Source organism: Thunnus maccoyii, chromosome 12, assembly GCF_910596095.1.
Source record: "Thunnus maccoyii chromosome 12, fThuMac1.1, whole genome shotgun sequence".
NCBI classification, from domain to species: Eukaryota; Metazoa; Chordata; class Actinopteri; order Scombriformes; family Scombridae; genus Thunnus; species Thunnus maccoyii.
The window spans coordinates 16,877,423-16,900,173 of NC_056544.1; the positions used below are offsets into that span (position 1 = coordinate 16,877,423).

At 40.2% G+C, this 22,751-nt stretch overlaps 1 protein-coding gene across 2 annotated transcripts in view; it reads right to left on the reverse strand.

Annotated features, from left to right (window-relative positions):
- The window catches only part of slc22a23 (solute carrier family 22 member 23), a 38,413-nt gene extending 19,785 nt beyond the window's left edge, over positions 1–18,628 (reverse strand). The window contains exons 1-3 of one of the 2 annotated variants that reach the window (XM_042429405.1): positions 18,238–18,628; positions 10,804–10,907; positions 10,549–10,703 (exon numbers count right to left, since the gene is read on the reverse strand). In XM_042429405.1, the coding sequence (XP_042285339.1) occupies positions 10,549–10,663 (115 nt within the window). In that variant the 5' untranslated portion in view covers positions 10,664–10,703; positions 10,804–10,907; positions 18,238–18,628. Of the gene's footprint in view, positions 1–10,548; positions 10,704–10,803; positions 10,908–17,653 lie in introns of both variants that reach the window. The other variant, XM_042429404.1, reaches the window with a different exon arrangement.
- Between the last annotated feature and the right edge of the window lie 4,123 nt (positions 18,629–22,751).

Below are 22,751 nucleotides of genomic sequence, written 5' to 3' on the forward strand. Positions count from 1 at the left end.
GTCTAAGCTGTGTTAAGGGAGGAAGTCTGCTGAGCAACAAAAAATGCAAACTCAGCACAAAAGGGACCTTTAACCCTTCACAGAGGGAAATAAACCTGCACCTGCACCTTAACCCATTTATCAGGAGACAGCTAGAGCAGATTGTGGGGAAGGATGAGAACAGGTCAACCTGTGTATCATGGAAAATACCTTCCTTTGGCTGAAAAACATTTGTGCCCTGTACAGTCAACAGTCTGCATCCCACCCTGCCTCTGTATATTTCATCAGCCTTTTCAGACAATTTTTAAAGGTCCTTCTATTGGCAGTACAATATCTCCGCAGTGGTGTGAGGCGGACCTGGCTGCTATCCTCAGGGAGGGATAGCCATATGGCGGGAAGTTAAAAGCTTCTCTTTTCAGAGTCCAGATCTGGACAATGTCTGGCATGCACTCCTCAGATCAGGCTAGATTGAGGAATATCCATTAAGGACATACACACAAACAGTAAGATCAAGACAGGTAAAGAAGGGAGGTAAGCAAACCAAAGATGCTGTCTGTCAGACTGTATCAACTAACAGGAATCTGACATTCAATTGACACAAAAGGAAGCCATATACACAGATAAATACACACAGAACCTCTGTCCTTCTGTGGTTCCTCTTGCGTCTCATCTGTGTGCAGAGAGATTAATGCCTGTGGTAAGAGGAGGGCACTGCTGAGAGAAAGCACTTCATTACAGACAACACAGAACAGTGAACAGAGGACAAGACTGGCCTGGCCTCACAAACCTGATAAAACACTATAGCACTGCAGCGGGGAGCATACATCACAGATCATCCATTTACTCCAGGATTAAAAAAGGAAGGAAACACAGACAGCCAGGGAACACACATGCCCATGTACTAAAAAAAAAGTCTCAATGTATTTTGGGCATTTCTGTCCTATATATCGTCCACTCATGACCACGACCTGTCTCTAAGCACAAGACAATCCATACAAGTATATGGCGCTCATTCAATCTACATTTATCCTTGCAACTACACCACTGACCACCTTTATTTCTATTTATGTGAATTTTAAATGTTTCTCTCAATATGCATCTACCTCAGGCTGCGCCCGAGGGGTTGAAAGCTCAGGAACAGTCTGGGTCAAGTTTGCTCGGAATTGTTCCAGAGCATGAGTGGAGCCAAACCACAAAACTGAAATGCATATTATTGTCGCGATAAATCCTCGAAACCTTGACTGAGCTGACGTAATAACAAACACACTAACACTAAGGTCAGTCAAATTATAATTTCAACACACTTCAGTACAATCTTAAAAACTAACCATTATGATTGACTGCATGCATTACAAAAGTACAACAGAGAATAGGTCACATATTTTGAAAAACTCACTTTTTCAGTGCTTGTGCAATTACATTTGGGTCTCTGATGTGCCAACTAACACACAACATGTGACAGTAGACAACCCTGTTGTATCCTTGATGCTTGAACTTGTTCGGGAGCCTCTTCTTGCTCAGGGTCTGACTCAAACACATATTGTTGCACCACTATGTTTTCTTTGGTAGCCATGTTTCTCCCAGAGTTCATGTTCAATAGTTGCCATGGTGGTGTGTATCCGTACTCATTTCGGCACACCCCATGTAAGAGGGAGGTGAGGTGAGCAGCAGCTCATTATTATTTAAAGGAGAAGGCACTCAAACCGGCCGTTCTGAACAGGGCTGTTTAGACAGGCTGAAAAGGCTGCTGTAGTGCTTGATCCTTGTACCCAAAGCATGTCAGAGACATTTTATTAAGACCCCAGGGAACTAAAATAAAGACAGTGTTTCCCCTATAATAGTACAGGCCTGGCAAGCCGCCAGGCCAACAAGAACCCCCACCAGGCCAAGAAAATATTTTTTAATGCCAAAAATAATGCCAAATATCCATTCATTCGGAAATCAATAGCATTTGGGAGCCTCTGTGCAGCATTGTTCCGAAACGTGAGTTAACCTCTGTGTCGTTGCCTAGGAAACCCTTGGTAGTGTAGCTCCTTTTAAGGAATACGGAAGTGTGTAAAATGTGGCATAGCAGGTGAGTGAGTGGTTGAGTAAGAGAGCGAGCAGCAGAAAAGTGACAGTGGATGGGAGCGGAGCAGAGGCAAAGGTTAGCAGTAAAGTGTCAATCTGGCAGTAAATGTACAATACAGACTACAGTGTTTCAGTTAATAAATGCTGCAGCTTCTCAAGACCAAGAAAAGTCACGTCTGTTGTTTCCCAAACTGCTGGAAAAGTGAAGGGGGTTAGCAGCAATGGGTTAGCCTAACCTGCAGACACTAAACACAGAAATAGAGAACAGAGAATTATGTGGCTGCTGAGTCTCCCGCAACCTTTCACTCAGTTGGTTATACACAAACAAAAACTCAATAAATATTAAAAGTTAAAAAAAAGACACCAAGGAACTGTGTTAACTTACGGAAAAGGGGTAATATGTCACCTTTAATGGCATCATATCATCAACCTCTCTTCCCTGTGTTTCTAGTGAAATGTATGCATGTGTGTACTTGATCTTTTCCCATTCTAGTCCAGCACATGTACAAAAGGAGTGACAGCAAACTCTACCCACACAATCAATACAGTCTGACTGTCTGGGGCGTGTCAACAACAATGATAACAATAATAACTGACAGAAATTACACTTGCTACCCTACAGTAAGTCTAACAACCATGGACTTCTCTCTCTGTCTGTCCCTCTCTGTGTTGCATCTTCTCTTCCCCACATGACACAAGTCCATAAGAAGTGATCACCTACATAAAATTTAAGTATCTTGGGACAACAGAAATAAAGTATGCACTTGCACTTCAGCCTGGACTCAAAACAAAACCACAGCAGAAAAAACAAAACAGAAAACAAGGTCATCTCAGCGCAGGGTGTGTTTCCATTACTGGCATTTTGCGGCACATAGCGACAGGTGAAGTTTTCCAAATGAACTATTATATTAGATTAACTAAACGGCTACTCAACGCCAGAATTGGCTACTGTCACTTAACAAAGTGTGTTTCTTTTTGTTTTTTTGACCTGTTGAGGTCACAGTCATTATTTATGTAGCCACTATATTGTCTGGAAATGTGACTTTATATACTTTTCACAGTACATGTGCTGATAAATCTGACCATGATATTCAAGTTTCCTATAGCTGTAACTACCATAATGGCAACACCATTTCATGTCAACCTTGTCCATCCATAACAATATGAAAGATCTGAAAGAAATTTGTTTTTACTGGAAGACCAAAACATAAGATACAAGGAAATAGTGGCTAATTTAAAGATCCCCCCCAGACATGTTTTAAGACATAAAAATCCTTCTTGACGCTTTGACTAATAATTTTTTTTTTTTTTTTTTTGTTCTTTTTTTACAAAAAAAAGTTCAATTAACTTGTTAAAATGAATGAATATGCCCATTTCAAAACTTTAACTGCTGGACACAAGATGAAAAGTCCATCCTCAGAGTTGCACACTGGGCCACGATTGGCCTCCAGACTAGTTGTGATATCACAAATTATACTCAGAGGTACCTGCATTAAACTTAAATAGCACAGAGAAACTTTTCTCCTTCAATAGATTAATGCAAATTCAGTCTTCCAGTCTCAAACTCTGCACATACATCATGCTGCACAATGAAGCTCAAACATCCAGCTAAGAATGAGTGAAGGGGGACTTTAAGTAGTATCTTAGAAATATATCATGTGTTAATCAAGAGAGAATCAAACCTAAAAAGAATACCCCATCCCTTATTTTTTAAAAAGTATATGTGGTAAAAAAAAAAAAAATTAAAAAAAAAATTAAAAAAAAGCAGGCGAGTGTGTCTCACAACATTGAAAATAACTTTGTCCTCCTGGATTATGACACAGAGCCATAATGAGCATTTATGTTAAAGGTGACTGACAGAAAAGTCATTCGCTCTTTGTGATACATGACCCAAGACTGTGACAGAATCAAAAAAGACAGACAGGAAAAAGACTGTGGCCTTCTTCCTGTCTGTCTCCTCTGTATTTCTGACAACAAGTCACCTCTCACACACACACCCAGGACATGCATAGGCATGCAACCTCTGATTCAGACATGGAAAGTGAGCATGTTCTCTTCTTAAGATGAGTTTGGAGACATTTCCTCTTTACTGTAAGGCAATTATAGGGACTCCTCAAAGTAAATATCCTGCCTTTAAACAACACTTAATGGTTGCCTGTAGGAAATGAAAGGTATGATATGAAAAACATTTAGCCCATTCATACATACACATGTGATCACACACACACTTAAACTGGAAATTACTCTCCCTTCAGTCAGGATCATCTTTCACATGAAACATTTTTATAGAGAGAGACACAACTCTTTCACAAAGGGGGTTTGCTTTATGTGCTCTGTCTTTATGTGCACTGTAAACTGCTACACTTATATTTGGTGTAAATAAATACTTCAAGGGAAGGAAAAGAAAAAAAAAAACATCTCTCTCTCCTCTCTCCTAGAAAAGCAACTGACTTAAGCCCCAAATAACTGATGATAAAACATGATATAATACGTGTAAACAAAAAGCGAGCTCTGGCCCACTGCCCCAGAACACAATCACCTCATCTCAAGCTGATCACAAAATTCTCACACAAACAAACCCAGTGCAGCGAGCTAGCATGACTCAGCTAGTTGATGTGCAGTATGTGTGTGTGTGTGTGTTTGTATGTGAGGGGTGGGAGGTGAGGGTTTGTAGTGGTGGGAGTGGGGGGGTGGTGGGGGTGGGTGGGGGTGGGTGGAGGGGGCAGTGTGTTTACTGTAAAAATGCATTACTGAGCAGAACCATGAAGCTCAGCTATAGGCACTATGAACACTGCCTAGCCTGCCTGCTGCTTTGATGCTACAAAGGCTAGCACACACTGATGGAGCACTGTGGTATAAATAGCGGCGCTGCATCAGATGACTTTCTATAGCTATCGGCTTTGCTATTTGCTGTTTGACTTTGGAGCCAACATGCTGTAGATCAATGTAATAAAGAGATGCATTAGTTTGGTTTATGCGAGAGAGGGCTTAATGTTAACCTGCAGAAACACTTCATTTGCAGTGGTGGTGCGACTATATCACACTGCCTCTCAAGTCTAGAGCTCTTCAAGAATCAGAGGTAAAAAAAAATCTTGCTTTCTCCTTCCAGTGCCCACATTCTTCTCAGTCGTTATGTTAAGTTTTTTTTTTTTTCTCCTCATACTAGTTGCTGGTCCCCGTTCTCTTTTCCATTCTCTCTTTTCTCTTTATTTCTGTCTCTCTGTGTGGCAGTTAGCTTCAGGAGCCGTATTAAGTGTCACATCACATCAGCCATGTTGGGCCCCGTGGTGGGCCTGAGTACGACAGGATATTCTGGCGGAATGGATAGTAGCTGTGTGCAAATTGCTCTGCGCTCTTGAAAAAAGGCTCAAGCATTTCCTCACGACTCGATGGATTAGCTGCTTCTTGTCTCCAGGGTACAATGGGTTAATGAACAGGGGCGTCAGGGAGGTTGCTGCCCTTTAATTCCTATACCACCTTATTCAAAAGGATTTACAAAATTGTCCTGAAACACAAACAGATGACAGAAATTGTCATCATCGTATTGCTTCTTTCTATTTAAAATCATAGAATGAAATGGTGCCCAGCATTTAAAATGCAGGATGTAAGACTCGCAGTAATTGCACAAGGATTGATGAGAAAGGGGGGATTAGTGTTATGTCTCCAGTGCAAACACTCCAAGCTGGGATTTGGCTCCGATTTTCCTTTGTAAGCAGAGTCAAACAAAGCAAGCCACTAAAGAGGGTCATGTGGTTTTCTAATGTTACATGCAGAAATGTCATATGACTCACACACCGTCAAGACTACAACAAATATTAGCCTTTAGCTAAACTCTTAGCATATGGCCAACTTTAGTTTTCATGCGAATGCAATAAACACCCGAAACAGAATGCCTTGAAGTGGAAGGATTGATTCTCTCCAGTAATGTGTTATTGAACGACTGTGTTCCTACTCTCAGACCAGCTCTAGTGGAGTTTTGTCAATACAGAGTGGCTGCAGGGTAAATATCATGTGACAGAGGCCACGCATGATCAGAAATAAGGGCGGCAGTATAGGAACACAAAACCTATACAAATAAGCATGGCTCAAACAAACATCTGTCCAGCTAAGCCCTTCACGAGTTGAGTTTACTATATAGTACTGCAGCAGGCTTTTTTTCATAAGGACATGATTGTTTAGTAAAAACAATGGAGCAGCTTATGAGGGGGAATTAGTTTGATTATTATTTTATGAATATGTACCCAACTGAAATGGGAAATCCCTCAACAACAGCAATAAGGAAATATAATTGACTGATTGGATGACATGTCTGTAGCCGACTGCTTATTTTTATGCTTGTTAAATGAGGAACTGCAAGCCTGAATTATAATTACCCATTTCAGCCTGAAGCAAGAAACCGTGAAGAGCCTGTTTGCTGTTGATGCAAATGGATCCACATGAGTTATCTAACCACACTCCACAGTCCTGGTCCCAGGTACTACCTGTCAAGGGCATAGCTTTGGTTTTAACTTTGGTAGGGATATATTTTGTCAGACAGCCAAAATAACTGTGTATGTGTGCTTGCTCTCTATCACTATTTTCCCTTTCATAGGCACATGCACGCACACATGCAGACACAAAGAGCCTGACTCTGTAAAATGTTTACTGAATATGCATTTTGCTGAAAGCAGATTTGTATCATGATTTTTTTTCTGTTTTTTTACATATTATTTTATTGATAGACTACTTAACTATAAATCTGAGACCAAAGTTAATATTTAAAAATAACATATCATAGACTGTCACAATAAATGTATAGAAACCTGTAGGTAATGTGCTGCTCTGTAACTCACTGCTGTAAGGTTTTCAAACCTCACCCGAGATTCTGTCCTTTAAATTTGTGGATTTGGGCGACACAATTTAAGACTTTCATGACAGAGCCACTGCGATGCTCAAACCTATCTTTAAATCATCTCAAACATTTCTATTTGTATTATTTTTCATTCAACTCCTGAACTTACGGCTAGATCTTTCACTATGACGTCAGAGATCACCTGAGAGGCCGAAGTTCATCTGTCTGTGTGTCTGTGACATCAGAGATCACCTGAGAGGCCAAAGTTCACCTCAATGTATGTCTCTGTGCTGCTCAGGCTGCTGTTGACAGGATTTTTATGATGAAATGATGCCTCACAGTCACAAAAAAAAAAAATCAGTTGGACAAGCTGTGGCGAATTTAGCTCATAAATAATGCTCATGTCTTGTCTGTTTAATTAAAGAGCATGTCTGAGCAACAATCACAAATTAGCTAACAACACCTAACCCCTGAAACTAAATATAATATCAAATGATCTTAGTTTTGTCCGGTGAAGTCGTTTTCGATTCTGAGATGTTTGGAATGTTTAAACTATAAATACTAACCGCTTCAGATTCTTCACCTCACTGACTCCACTACTGCTGCTGCTGCCAGGCTGCCGCTAGTCAACAGTGTGTACAGCTTCAAGTTGAAGGTTGCCAGACCATGAGATTTGGTATCCCCCAAATCCTGCTCTTTCACTCTTTATCATAACAGCACTCTTTTTTGTAGAAAACACACAAACTTGTCATCTCTGCAGAGATCTTACTGTTAACGTTACATGGAGTTAAAGCAGATAGATTGTTTGAGATTGGTAAGAATATTGGTAGGGACAATCCAGCAACACCTTGATATTGGTAGGTACATGTCCCTACCGTCCATACCCAAATGTACACCCATGCTAACTGTAGTTACTTTTCCACAAAACTGCAGAAACTTTAACCCTAATACCAGAGATATTCTTGCCAACTTCTACCACTCTCAGACATTGCTTAGGTACTTGAATATGATTGCAGAGGGTAAGGTTACCTTTCATAAGGCCAGTCGCCTTATGAAATAAAGAAAAGAATGCCTATAAAATCACAGCAGGTTGTTTCGTGACCACTTCATTTACTCTGCAATCACTGCATTGCAGATTGCAGACAGTATTGTGGAATTGTAAATGCAGAGAATGTAAAACCAGGGTAGACAATGAGAAAGCAGGAGTGGGAGGCACAGAAGGTGAAAAGTAGGGACTGAGAGAGGTAGTGGAATAACAAAAGAGGTTAAAACCACAGAAAGAATTATAAGAAGAAAATAAGGAAAAGGAGATGTAAGAAAAAAAAGCATCATTCTTCACTCTGACTCACAATAATTGGACTCTGTAGACACAAATGTCGAGAAAATACATAGAAACACAGATAGATATATTAAGAACCACCTGAATCATACAATACTGCAGTCCTCCCTTGCGCTTGTCTTTTGTAACCTGTAATGTGAGGCTTACAATTTACTAATTCAAACATTTTGATTTTTCTGTTTTTGTTATTCCTTAATTTGACCCTAAGTGTCTCAGAGGATATTTGCAGCAAGAATGCTATTCTACTTGTCAAACAAGAGCCAGAAATTGGGGGAAAAAAATACATATGATAAATAAGTTTGTAGAAGAGGAACGTAAGATATGTTGAAAAATATTGACCCTTAGACAATTATCATGCAGACCCCCACCTTCTGAAGAGTGCCGCTGAGCTATTGAACCATAAACTGTAAGCTAATGTGAAAACAATGAACGCTGATGTCAAGTTCATTTAAATTTGATAAGATGCTGTACAGTTTAACTCCACCCTTTTGCCTTGCTCTGTCCCACCCTCCCTCCTTTGTCCTGGGAGCGGACTAAACGGTCCTTCTATTTTGGGAGCGCGGCGGAGCTTTTCAAGGTACAGAATATAGTGTGGAGTAAATTAGAATGACAAGGACACTGAGGGCCCCTTCCTTCATCATCTCGCCCTTGCTCCCTCCCTTCCACTTCTGCAACCTCCCTCTGCATTGGTCATTTACTGCGGCCAAAGAGGCTTTTAAGGATCCATCACGGAGACCAGAATGTGCATCAACTGCACAGCCAAATTGTCAGGATACAAACGTCCCTTCCTTCCCAATCTTTGCAATTAGTGTAATGTTCCCACTGCACTGATTATTTAAACCTTTTACTGTTAAAAGACAAAGTCCAATCAAAGAGGATTCATTACAGACTGCACAAGCTCTCCCTGCAGAGATGGGTAAAACAAGAGTCACCCAAATATCGCCCCCACCCCCTTCAGTCATTATCAGATTATTTATTAGCAGTAAGAAGGATTAAAATCTCAGGGAAAGACACATGGTTGTACACTTAAATGAAAATTAAAGAGTTCACTCCAAGGGTAAAGAGGCTGGCAGTTGCTCAATAATGAGAATTTATCCCGACAATGACACTCAGTTTAATAAATGTTAGAAGGTCACTGCAACACAATTACTCTTCTTTAAGCTGAATGCTACCCTCAGCTAGGGACATGAATTAAAGTGAAATAGCCTTTTGATTAGGTGTGTCTTGTTGTTAATGAGAACAGCAACAGTGGGGAAAATACGGAGGATTAAGGATGGGCAGTGTGGACAAAATGAATATTGCAAAAATTATCACAGTGCTGATATGTTACAGTATTCACTTTGGCATTCAAAACCACATGATGAAAACTCAAATCATATTAATTCATATAGTTATTAAGTCTTTTAGTGGAAATGTGTATAATTTCAAATGTATACGATTCAATTCTGACAGATTTTGATTATAATCCAGATTATCTTTCCTTAACATATGAGATTTTAATGTCTGAGATTTTTTGTTTGCAGTGAAAGCGTTAAATGTATACTCAGCCCTAACAAAGTACACTCCCTACAACTGAACCTTAAGTGCAACAAAAGCAGCCTTACTTTCTAGACATAGAGCCAAATCCCAAACAAACCAGTTTGGCCTACAGGTAGCTAAGTAGCGTTCCATGGAATAGGGCTGCATTTTCTACATATATTGCTGCATTGCTGTTGTGACAATGGGCCTTTATAAACTTCCATAAAACTGAAACAATTAAACAACAAGCTTTCAAGGGCCTACAGAAAAATGTCTCTGCAGGCCAAGTTTGTCAGCAAACCCAAAGACATTCTGGATATTATGGTATTAGGGGAAAATATTCACCTCACAAAGTCAACGCAAATGTCAACTGACCGTTCTCTAAAGTACCACATCAAACAGTAACTGTTCAGTCATAGCTTGACAACCATAACTAGCAATAGTCTTGCTTAAAATGAGTTGGCCAGAAACGTTAAAAAGTCAGAGTTTTCAACCAGCTCACAGAGTTAGCATTTTTTAGCTAGCTAGCTACAGCTGATTAAATCTGCTAGCGACAGTCGTCATTTCAGCTGTCAAAATAGACTGTCATTGACTAGACATTTTGTTTCATTCTGTGCCAAATCGAAGACCAATTGTTTAAAAAACTACAAAGTATTTTGAGTGGTAAATCTACCAGCGTTATCATTGTAAACTGCATATGCGCCATGCCCAAACACAAAGCTTGACAGGTGAAGATACAGCAGGTCAACAAGGCAGGGTTTAGCAAAGGGTCAATTAGCACAGGACTGTTAATAGAGAGTTAAAGACTTACTGAGGACATAGAGAGACAGGGTGATTCCTGCCAGGCAAAAGCCTTCAAAGAAGCGCAGGGTGCTGAACATGGGGACGTTGACAGAGAAGGCCACAGTCAAACCGAACACCAGCATGAACAGTACCGATATGATCAGCACTGGGTGGCGGCCAAACCTACAGGAATGAAGTAAAAACATATTTTTCGACTAAGGACAATTTCAGCTTAAAAACAGAGTTTTTGATCCTACACAACTGTCAATACGAAAAATCTTACCAGTCTGCAAGGATTCCAAACACCAGGTATCCGAAGATGGATCCAACCAAGAGAGAGAACTTTGCGATGTGGACTTTCCACGCTGAGTCACACACCAGACTCCACTGTAGAGACAAACAAACAAGGACGTTAGTTCCAAGACATTTATGCTGTGGAAGTGAAAGATGAATATTGCTTTTTGAGGGAGAGATTTTTCATTTACTATCACTCTCCACTGGGTCTGTCTTATTTATAGGCCATTATAACCACTCAAAACACATAACACTGAAATATGAGAAGGGTACATATTGTCCTGATTGTCACTAGCTTTGTCTGTTTGCTGCGTGGTGGTCTGCAGGTAGCGTGCAGTCGGTGTATCTGAGATTTTTTACTGCAAACAGCTGTCTGCTGCGACTGAAAATGCTGCTGATGAGAGCAGTGAGACTGAACCCAAATAGTTACGTTTTGGCCCTTAAATCCAAAACAGTGAGCTTAAAGATGCTAAAATGCTCTGAACAGCTGAGCCAGGTGACACAGAGCCAGGTGACTTTTCTATTTGATTCTGTAATCAAGTATCAAAAAGCAGTATGAATTGTCAAAATGATTCAGTGGAGTTTTCCAACTCCTATTAAATGTAGAGATGTCTATGCAAAGCCCACATCCTGTATTCAAATGGATTCAAACTGGCACTAGGCAGGTTGGGAAAGCTCATTTGTCATCCGTAAATCATCATTAGGGATTAAATAATCCCTTATTTTCTCATTCAAAAATCACGGGGTCTACATAAAAAATATATATATTCATTTATGCCTCCTCTCATGTATGTTTAGATGGAAAATTACAGTCAACTTTGCCGCTCCTCATTTTCTGATGAAGTTTCGGTGTCTGAAACTTTCCACCCCGGCAGTAGTGGGGATTCCTAGAATGCAAAACAATGCAGTGTGTGCCTGCTTCGCATGTATCAGCCTGTTTTTTTTTTTCTCCTTCACAGTTGCAAGTTTTGACAAATGGACCCCATACACAGCACAAGCACTGATCGTAGAGAGGTACAGGAGCAAATGGAAAGCTCCTGCAAAATGCTGCCTGAACTTGTGACTAGGACATCTATTGATTTTATTATTTAATAATCCTATTAGAGTAGCTCATCCTGACATGTAAAGAGGATGAATTTAGCAACTTATGCTTCTCAGCTTTTTGTGCTGACAGAAGCAGTGGCCACAGCAGGTGGATAGCCAGAGAACCTGATCAACACTGACATTAATTCTGACCAATTATAAACCAAACCTCATCACTATTAAAAAAAAAATATATATATATATATATATATATATATATAGGAACAGAAAAGCTGCCATGTCAAGAGAAATCATATTTGTTTCATGCATCAACTCTACCTTGTGATGAAATACAAAATGCAGTTTGTTCTTACATTTTTCTCAGAGGGGCTCTAACCTCTCATAACCTCTACTACAGTGACCTGTTCAGAATGGAACGCTCCAGGATTACTAAGAGCCACCCAGCCATCACATGATCCAGGCATGCCACTCATTCATGGTTTCAGTATCGATGTCAGCAGAGAAAAAGACACACGGTAGGCAAACAAGTTCCTGTTGCGCAATCACTGCACAACCAAGGGTATTTAAAAATCTGGAGCTGCCCTCCTCCAGGACTGTGACAAACTGGCATATGCACTGAAGTGAAACTCTGAGTGTGCAATAACTTGGGAACAGGCACTGCACAGCTGGATGATAGTTTGGTGACTATGCAGAAGAGACATCTCCGGGTGACCACAGACAGATGACCAATGTTGTAAAATACCAACGCATCAGCATTCCCATGTCACATGCTGGAGACAAAGCAGCAAATGTCTCACAAGTGTTAAGTGCTGTTGAAATGTATATCCGAATGCTTGGTTTTAATTGCCAGAGTATCATTAATGTGCTTTATTTAAAAGCATTTGCCACTTCGCATGTATTATTAACCAGGTCTCTCTCCTAGCCAACTGACCGAGCTCATACACAATCATTAATGGACACTGCTTTTGGCATTAGTGGAAAAATATGGACAGACTTTCAGCTTTAGCAGAGCAGAGACATCCCAGCACAGTGTGGCTCAATCTAAGCATGAGTCCAATCAATGCAGCTTGTCTACTATGCACCTATTATTTCTGTCAGTTGCTCCCTTACTATTGTCCTGCTCATTTGGGAGTAATGAATAAAAGTCAGTGTGTAAAGTTGGGTTAGAAGCATAAATCTATTAGCTGACAGAAATGCAAAATGATGAAAGGCCAGAGGCCAATCAGTTAAAATCCCTGGGGTGTCTGCTGACCTCTCTCAAATGACTGGACTGCAATGATCAACCTACACCACCAAGTCTCATTAGCGCAGATGAAGACACTCTCAACTACAGCTGCACATTTCTGCACTCGTTGAACTACAGAGTAGTGGGTGGGGGGTTACAAAGGGAGGGTGCAGGCAAGGAGGAAGAGAGAGAGATAGAGGAAAGCACGGGAGGAGAGAGGAATGAAGAAAATGAATATACCAATTATGAAATGTGGAAACAGAGCATAGAAAAAGAGATGAAGAGATATGCAAAGAAAGAAAAGTATGGAAATGATACCAGGCTAAAGTGAAAGGGGGATAGAGATGCTTAAAAGCAGTTGTGAGGAAAAGACAGAAAACACATGGAGAGACTGCTGCATAGTTACTGCCTAGCAACAGACCATCGCCGTGGTTATCAGGCTCTTTCTGCTTCCAAGTGCAAGTTTTAGCACCACTGCCTCACCCATGTGTTGAAATCCTATAATGTGGTGGGTGTAGGTGAGGGTAAAACTGATGTAAAAGGAGGGTGAGTGAGAGCAAAAAAAATAAATCTATGCTACATGTATTTACTTTCAATTGCGGTTTTATAGAACAGAGAATTCAAGGAGGAAGCAATACTCATATCTGACATTGGAGCCTGAGAACATGTTTAGATATCTAGTCGTGACCATGTTTCAAAAAAACTGTCATGCAAATGTGGCCTCTGGACTATACTATACTGTACATCAGATGATAAACACAAACATTTTTGACAAGCTGGATGATGGCAGTTATATTTTCCTGCAACCAACAGTGACAGATGGGGAAATAACAAACCTTTACCTGTCAATCTATTATTTATTGCCTCCTTTTGTTGACAGTGAAACCATGACTACTGTACACTTCTCTGTCACCAAAGTGTCCTGATGTGTTTTCACTCCTACAACCTAAATTCCATCACACAATCCTAAAAAAGCAACCTTAAAACCATGTCCAAGGGTCAGGCACCCCACAGTGTTCACCCCTCCCAGTTACAAAACAGCACTTATCAGAAACGAGCCTGCAGCACACACACACACTCTTGTCACAAACACGCATAGAGCCTCAACAGAGTTTTATCTCTTGGTCACACCAGTGTCTTTTCCTCCCAGCTGACGCTGTGAGTGGCTGTCATTATGTGCTGACTGGGTATCTGCAGTGGGGTCATCGCCTTTCGACAGCTGAGACTGTTTCAAAGTGTCCCACACTGATCCGGGGTCTGTGGAAGGAGCCAACCAGCTGGATAAACAGTAAGAAGGGACACAGTGCAGAGAGGCCTGCATGGGTGTTCATCTTCAGTATCATCTTTCAGATCTATGGGTGTGCAACCTCCAGAACAGTGATACTGGGTCTGGGTGTACCCACCAATGTACTTTTACAACATATCTTTCTTATCACTTCCATACAATACTCTAACCTAAATTCTTAGAAAAATAATACAGAAATAGCACTAACTGCCACTGACATACTGTATAATCGCACCGGGTAGGGCTGCAACTAATTAATTTCATAATTTCTCAATTAACTCGTTAATCAGTTTGTCTATGAAATGTCAGAAAACAGTGAAAAATGCCTGTTATAATTTCTTAGAGCTCAAGCTGACATCATCAAATGTCTTGTTTTGTCCAACCAACAGTCCAAAAAGATATTCAAATACATATGACACAGAAAAGCTTCAAATCATTACATTTGAGAAGCAGCAACCAGCAAATGTTTATCGTTTTTCTTAAAAAATGGCGATTATTCAATTATCAAAATAGTTGCTGATTGATTTTCTGTCAATCGACTAATCGTTGCAACTCAAATACTGAGTAAATTCTAGATTTGAACTGCTTTAACATATGATGATGTTGTAGTTTTTCAGTCCAAACAGCATTTCACAACTGAGTATTACAAAAAGAGGAAACCTAAATTTAGTTTTAGACACTAAAATTATCATCAACGGCTAAATGCCAAGTGTGTCTGACTAATAGACAAGAACCTGAACTGTCATAGGGGATCCATGGAGAGGTTATTTCTTTGCTTTGAAGAGGTTCACAGGCCACTATTTCGGGCAGCATGTACAGCTGCTACCCATCTGCATGGGAGCAGAGTAGGGGAGGTTGCAGAGAGACTGGGTCTGTCTCTGAGTAATGATACATTCTCATTTCTAAGGCTCAGTCCAATTACGTAGGACCCTGAGGAGAGCTTTGACTCAATTAGAATGGGTCTCCATATTAACCACTTTGGATCCTTCACCACCACCTCAACCTTCGCCGCCTCCATCAAAGCCTTCTTTCTGTGATGTCCTGAGAACAATGAGCGATGGGAGATGTTCAGTATTCCTGTGCTACTGATTCTAGAGTTTAAAAAAACCTATATGGCACACAGTGAAAACATCTACATGTACAATATACATCTTGTCCACGTGTGATAGTAAAAATCAACAGCATAGTATGGGCTTAGAGTGTGTACACTCTAATAGAGAGACACTACTGCGTTTCGTCAGTTTTGGCACTCTGCTTTTTAGGCATCGGGTGTCACAGTAGCTGCGCCCAGTCATGTGAAGTTATGCCTTTGCAATCCAAACACAGGGAGAAATGCCAAGTCATCACTTCCTGCTCTAGTGTCACATCCCACTTTCTGCGCTGTGGTAGGAGAAAGGGGGCCTTGCACGAGTGAGAAGCAGGTCATCGACAGAGGCAAGGCGGATGACCAATGGGAGAATCAATTCCGCTTCACTTTTGGCTCCACTTTGGGATTCGTCTGCATGCAGCTGGACTCAATTTCTCCTGACGGTGACCTTGTCAGAATGTCGACTGCATGGGTCAGGGAAGATGAGCGCAGGCAGACACTTCTACCAACTGCTCAGGCCTGTCACTGATCTGCAGTGGTGGTAGTGTCAACATGACATTCTCTGTATGCGTGCAACGGCAACACAAATATCTACAGGTTGCAACGCCTGCATAAGGATAGCTGCAGTGTTTTCAGTGCTAATCCTTCATAAAACAAAAGACTTGTGCGTTTTCAACCCATGAGAGCGGAGACATTTTTTGATCGTTTGTAATATGGAAACACCCAATCAATTTCATATGACTTCATAATCAGCTGCAGTTTAAGAGTATTTTAAAAGCCCTGATCCATAAAACAGTTTATCAGCCTGGCCTCAGTTCATGCGACCCCACCCCCTAAATTACTCTGTGGACAGAAGATTTAATCAGTATGTAAACTGTCCCTCAGTTCATTACTGAATCGAAATGCCACAGCTGCATTTTATTTGCCTTATTTAAATGGGGACATTATCAGTGATAAGCAGATTGGCTGTTGGCATCACAGAGGAAGCCAGTGCAGGGTGCCACAACCCCCTCCTATTGCACTGAGATGCTTCAAAGCCTGTCTTCAAACTCATCCTGATAAGCCTTTTGATTATGGCATGTATGCCAAACTCTTCAGAGGTAAAGATATAGCAAATTAATGTGCAATTTACTGTCCTCATGTGGGGGGGTGGGGTGTATCTTGATTTTAGACTTTTTGTGAGCAAAACTGGCTTATCTTTCTGTTTAGTATTAATTGCATTCTGTGAGTCTTTTCTATGAAGATTGAATCACATTATCCTATCAATATTCAAGTTTACGCAGAGTTCGGCGGATCAAAGTTTTATGCTTTCTTCTTGTACAAAAATAAAAAACTTGATATCTTTAAATAAGCATGCAGAATCCACAATGGGAGAAGAGCTGAAAAGCTGCGTAACGGGGTATAAAACCCTTCCTCCTCCAGTTAACACACTGTGCAGACCAACTAAAACCACTGCAGGCCTATACTGTCTCCTCAGCCTGGCCTGTAAAGATAGGAATATTACAACGTTATACTGATGTGATATAGAGGTAAAGACATCACTGGTAGACTGAAAGTGCCTAGAATGAGACCTATAAGAATATCTCACTGGTGTTTGGTTAGGGCTGTGATGGGAGGAGGGGGGATTTGGGGGGGTGGACGGGTGAGGGTGATGTTTGGCTAGGGATGGGGTTGCATTATTCTAGAGAGTGCACTAATGACCTTTGCTCCAAATCAAAGGCTCCATGTCTATTATGTCCATTACGACAACCGGCAAATTCCACCAGCCCTGGCAGTTTTGCCCAATGTGCCAATGGTGGCGTGTCTCTGCACTTTGTGTCAGGTGTTGCGGTGACTCACAGTCAGCATGATGCATGCTCTCACCTATACAAGCCTACTACTTTTCAGTCCAATATCAGCCTATGTATGCTTTGTCTAGCAGTGCTAGACGACCCACTGTGGAGAAATGCACGCCTCGGATGCAATCATGGAGGCATAACCACATCAACCATCCAGAATCTGTCAAAGAACATAATTTGTGCGCAATTGTCACGCATGAAATTCAGCATGTTTTTATGCGTCTGATGTTAATAAGTGCCAGAATTTCTCCCTCTTACTGAAATGAATCTATCCTAATAGGATTAGAGCGGATAGGGTGTCACAGATGCATAACACAATCTGATGGAAAAGAATACCCATCCTCAAGATGAACAGCTTACCTTGGTAACCACATTCTGCACAAGTCCCGTGTGCAGCTCAAATGTCCACTCGCTGCACCTACACTGCATGTTGGTCGTGTCATTGTGGCTGCCGTAACTTCCATTGGCATAGATAGGAGCCGGCCGCGCGCTAATGTTTTTTGGACTGTCTAACAACGAGGAATGACTTGAAGTCACATTAGTCAGGTTTGCCAAAGGCTGGATGCATGTGTTGTTTGGCTGAGCGAGGAGGAAATTATCAGAGTATTGGCTGAATCCAATGAATAACGCCGGAATCCATGTCAGCACAATCAGCTGTCTCTGGTACTTCCCAAATCCGCCGAGAAATGGCAGAACATAACCGTCGATGCGTGTCAGCAGCCCCGGCGACGTGGTTTCGGGGGACACGAAGCCGTTCTCCGGTTGATGGTCCTCCGTGTCGAGCTGCACCACGGCCATCGCGGACTCGCCGATAGATGCCTCCGTTGTGTAGAGAAGCCGGGGTTGCAGTGCTACCCCCTGTCGACTCCACAATGCGTCAATGCCCGCAGCTCCGGCGGTGAAAGCCGTGCGCAGTCAATCACTGGAATGGAAATAAGACGCACCTCTTTATTATCAGGAAGCACTCCCCTCCGTCTGCCAGCAAACCCGGGACTTCACTGTAGGCTCAAGCTTAGATACAAAATGTAGATGGCAATGACGAGGAAAACTATTTCAAGATCTTTTCCGTCGTCTGATTCATTTTGTCTCTGCCGGTGAGCCGCGCGGCAGCACAGCCATAGGAAGTGTTTTCCTGAGGGAGCCACAGGTAACACACCTGCCCATAAAGGCTGTGTGCTGTTGACTCAACCCCAACATGGCCACCTGTAACCGTTGGTAACCACTTTGAAAGGAAAATGCTCATTCTCTGTGCAGTAGGCTACTTGAGCATGTTAGACACAGGGAAAACTCTATTTGTGTTCCACTGCGATTTATAACAGCATGTTCAGTAATAAAACACCAACACTTTTCTTTGTATAGGCCTATTCCTCACAAATGAACACAATATTGACTCTGTATTATCTACATAGTGCATACTATGTTATATGTAAATTGTTTAATGACAGAATACAATCAAACAAAACCATGGCAACCGCTGTTCCACATACAGTAGACTATTCGAACTTTTTCTAAAAACATTTTTGCTAAAAACTCATATGCTGCAGTAAATTGGATTCTGATCATTCAGAAAGTAACAACTAATATTATTAAAAGTTCCCCATAAAAATATAAATAAGTAATAAATACATACATACATACATACATACATACATACACAAGTAGGCTAAATAAATGCAAATAGTTTAAATGCACAGCACAGATGTCCAATCAGCGTGGGGCAGGAGGAGGAACTAACTATGTCTCCGCCCATTTCTGTAGCAAACAACCAAAACAAGTCTTATATAGTCGCTATAAATAAATTATATTTAAACAGTGGTAGATAAAGTACTCAGATCATTTACTTAAGCAAAAGTACCAATACAGCAATAAAAAAAATACTTAATTAATAGTAAAAGTCCTGCATGAAAAATCCTACTGAAGTAAAAGTGCATAAGTATTAGCAGCAAAATGTAGTTAAAGTATTGCAGTAAAAGTAGTAGTTTTGTCCCTCTGACTGATATATTATTATATATGACATCATTAGATTATTAATACTGAATCATCAGAGTGTAAACAGCATGTGTGTGTGTGCATACTAACTCCCACACCAGGTGCTCAAGCTGTAAAGACTGATAATTACACCTTGAGGTGGAGGGGCAGTCCACGCCTTTCCTTGAAGAGTTTACCAACTTTTATGTAAACAGTGTCACAGCTCTTCTCAATCAGATGTATTCGTCTTTTTAATTGAAGTTGCTGACGGTGGAGCTAGTTTGAACTACTTTATATACAGTTAGCTTAGTTTAGTCCAGTGGTTCCCATCTGTTTTCAGTTTTTGGACTTTTTTTCTAATCTTTGATTTTTGGTGAAATATTGGATCATTTGAACATTTATTGAAATTAAACCGTGTGAGAAGTTTAGAGGGAATAATCACTATTTGGTGGAGCTGTTAACAACTCATACACATCTGAAATGTGACCCTGACTACACACTGCTTTCTGTAAGATGTCAAAAGCCAAAAAAGTTGGAAACTACTGGTTTTATTTTTAACAATGTGTTGTATTTTAAAAGCTTGTTATATTATCCATTGTGTCAAATCTTCATCTGAAAAGTAACTAAAGCTGTCAAACAGATGTAGTGGAGTGGAAAGTACAATATTTCCCCCTGAAATGTAGTGGACTGGGAGTGTAAAGTAGCATCAAATGGAAATACTCAAGTAAAGTACAAGTACCTCAGAATTGTACTTAAGTACAGGACTTGAGCAAATGTACTAAGTTACTTTCCACCACTGTATATAAATGACTTGTAATAATTGTTTCAAATGTCTGATTTCAGCAAAAATATGAGCTGTACAGGTGAAGGTTACTTGTGATTGTTGTTTAGGGACAATATTGTATGTGCAGTGTATGGATGTTGCATTCAGATGAGGTATGGTCTTGATAGTGTTCATCTATAGCTTGTGCCTGAGTGCTGGATAAGGGTGGAAGGCTGACAGAGAAAATGTGATGTTTTACTTTGTTCGTCGCCTCTATAGGTTTCAGCATGTTCGGTGATTTACTCAGTTGTTTCTTGATAGAGACTACTGGTGAGTGTCAGATGTGTCAGAGTCAACATTTAGATGCAGTCAGTCCTCATTTTTAACAATTTTCACACTTGTTTTATGTTACCTCCAGATTCCCATTGAGGATTTAGCTCATTTTGGGGCAGCACTAAAAAGTGCATATTTTAATAAAAGTTTATGACTAGACGTGTAACTAATGGCTGGTGGTGAAACATTTTAATGATTTCTAACTAAAAGACTCAGACTCAACATACTCAGCAGTTATAAATGTTCCACATTAATTAATGGATCATTTCACCACAGTGATCCGTCAAGTCTGGAGTTGTGAATTTTGATAAGTAGTTGAAAAAAGGATTTTATTAAGATTGAACTTAGTTCTTTTTCAGCAGATAAATGGCTGAGCTGGTTGTCTTCTTTATGAATTAAAGAGCTAAATGAACAAAAAAGTTATGTTGGAGGAAGGGAAACTGGCAAGCCCGAACTTTTCCTTATCAATGGATTATTACTGATCTATAAAGCTTCAAAAGATAATTAATTAACCATCAATTAAGCCACAACTCATAAAACCATTTTAAAGTATGTCTTATTAGAGAGTAGTACCCTTCTTTACAGCAGCAACACATTATTATTGCATCACACGCTGTGTTCCACATTTTAATCAGCTAAAGATTTTAACCAACATATTATTATTTTAATATTTCAAAATCTGTTCCCCCAATTTCACTGATATGACTTGACTTATTTTAAGAAATATAATCAGAATCACTGTATTATTGTGAATGTACTGAAGACATATGGTCGCAAAATTAAACTTTGTACTTAATTGTAGTCCCACATTCGTTTTGTTTAGTAGTGATCGCTCAAATTTGACTTGAACATAATGGTTTTGTTGTGATTCTCTGAGTGCAAAATGTAATAAAGCCTCATGAAATTGTATTAAATGAAATGTATTTATGTTAACAAAGAGAAAAGTGGTCAGGTTTGATTCACACCCACCTGCTTGGTAAACTATATTTATCTAAACATGTGACAGCAGACTCCCACTGCATCTACAGAACATGTGTGTTTAGCAATGCTTCACCCTTCTGGCCATAATGTGCTAATACATACAGTTTCACAGTTATTGACCCAAGCCAGAATATATTATCTATTTTCTCAAAGATCCTGCAGTGAAGACATTTGTGCATTTTTTTTTTTTTGCTGTGTTTTGTTGTTGTTGTTTTTTTTAGAATATTTGAGACCAGGTTAGTGTTATAACAGTTATCACTAAAAGAAACTGCCTACACTTGCACACATTAGAGTAGAAGACTTCAATCTGACCACAACTTAATTTATTTGACAGGTCATACTCATTTTAAGAAGTAACTCACAGCTCTTTTTTATGCATTATAAGCATAAAAGATCCTGAGCCACCCCAGGAATGCTGACTGAGGTCTCCCTGACAGTCCTGCAATGTCTTGCTGCTGTGTTTTGTTACACACTGATGACCCCTGCAGGCAGAATCAAACAACCACTTTTTTTTCCTTTTTTTTTTTTTGTTATTGCAGCATTCATAGTCTATTTCTTATCTGGAAAAATACAATGCAGCATTCAAAGTTTTGTGTTTTTTTGTGTTTTGCAAATGTATGAAGTTGTTTTGGTGTCAAGCTGGAGTTTGTGATTTATTTTGTCTTTCAATGTGCTGCACAACAGTTAATGAATTAGATATAAATGTCTTTTGTGAGTAGATGAATGAAAAGGTTTCCACTTTTCTTCTTCTTCTTTGTCTGCTAGTGTATGTTTTATTATTTGTCAAGAAATAAATAAAACAAACAAAAGAAAAACCCATTAATGACCGGACTTATTTTATCTACATCCTTTACATATCTGTCATTCAGACGATGCTTTTCAGCGGAGTTCATACAGAATATATTGCATGGCTGTGAGCCAACAGAAACCAGTCAACTGTTGTGCTGTCACAGTATCTCACTGTGCTGTTTGTTATCATTCAAACCCGCTTATTACCCTCCCTAGCAACCAGTCCAGGTGTGTCAGGATCCGCCCGCGTGCGACGCTATGAGTCAGCTACAGTGTGTGTACGTGTGTTTGTTCTGTCTGTCTGTCTCTGTGTCATAAACCGGCAGGTTACACATGAGATGAAGAAAAGAAAAAAAACTCAGAGGTGTGTCTGAACTTTCACTCTGTAGCAAGTCCAATCATCAAAAACTGTTCTGTGTGAAAAAACATGTACTGCTACTTGTTCTCAATCAGATAACAATTTGTGTCTTTGTTAACATTTCCACTAGGCCTAATTAAATTTCAATTGTATCCTAGTGAATGGTGGTATAAAGAAAAAAAACCACCCCTTCACAGGAGAACAATATAACCAAATACATTATGAATATAGCTTTAGTGCAATCTGGATTCAAAGTCCAAGAGATA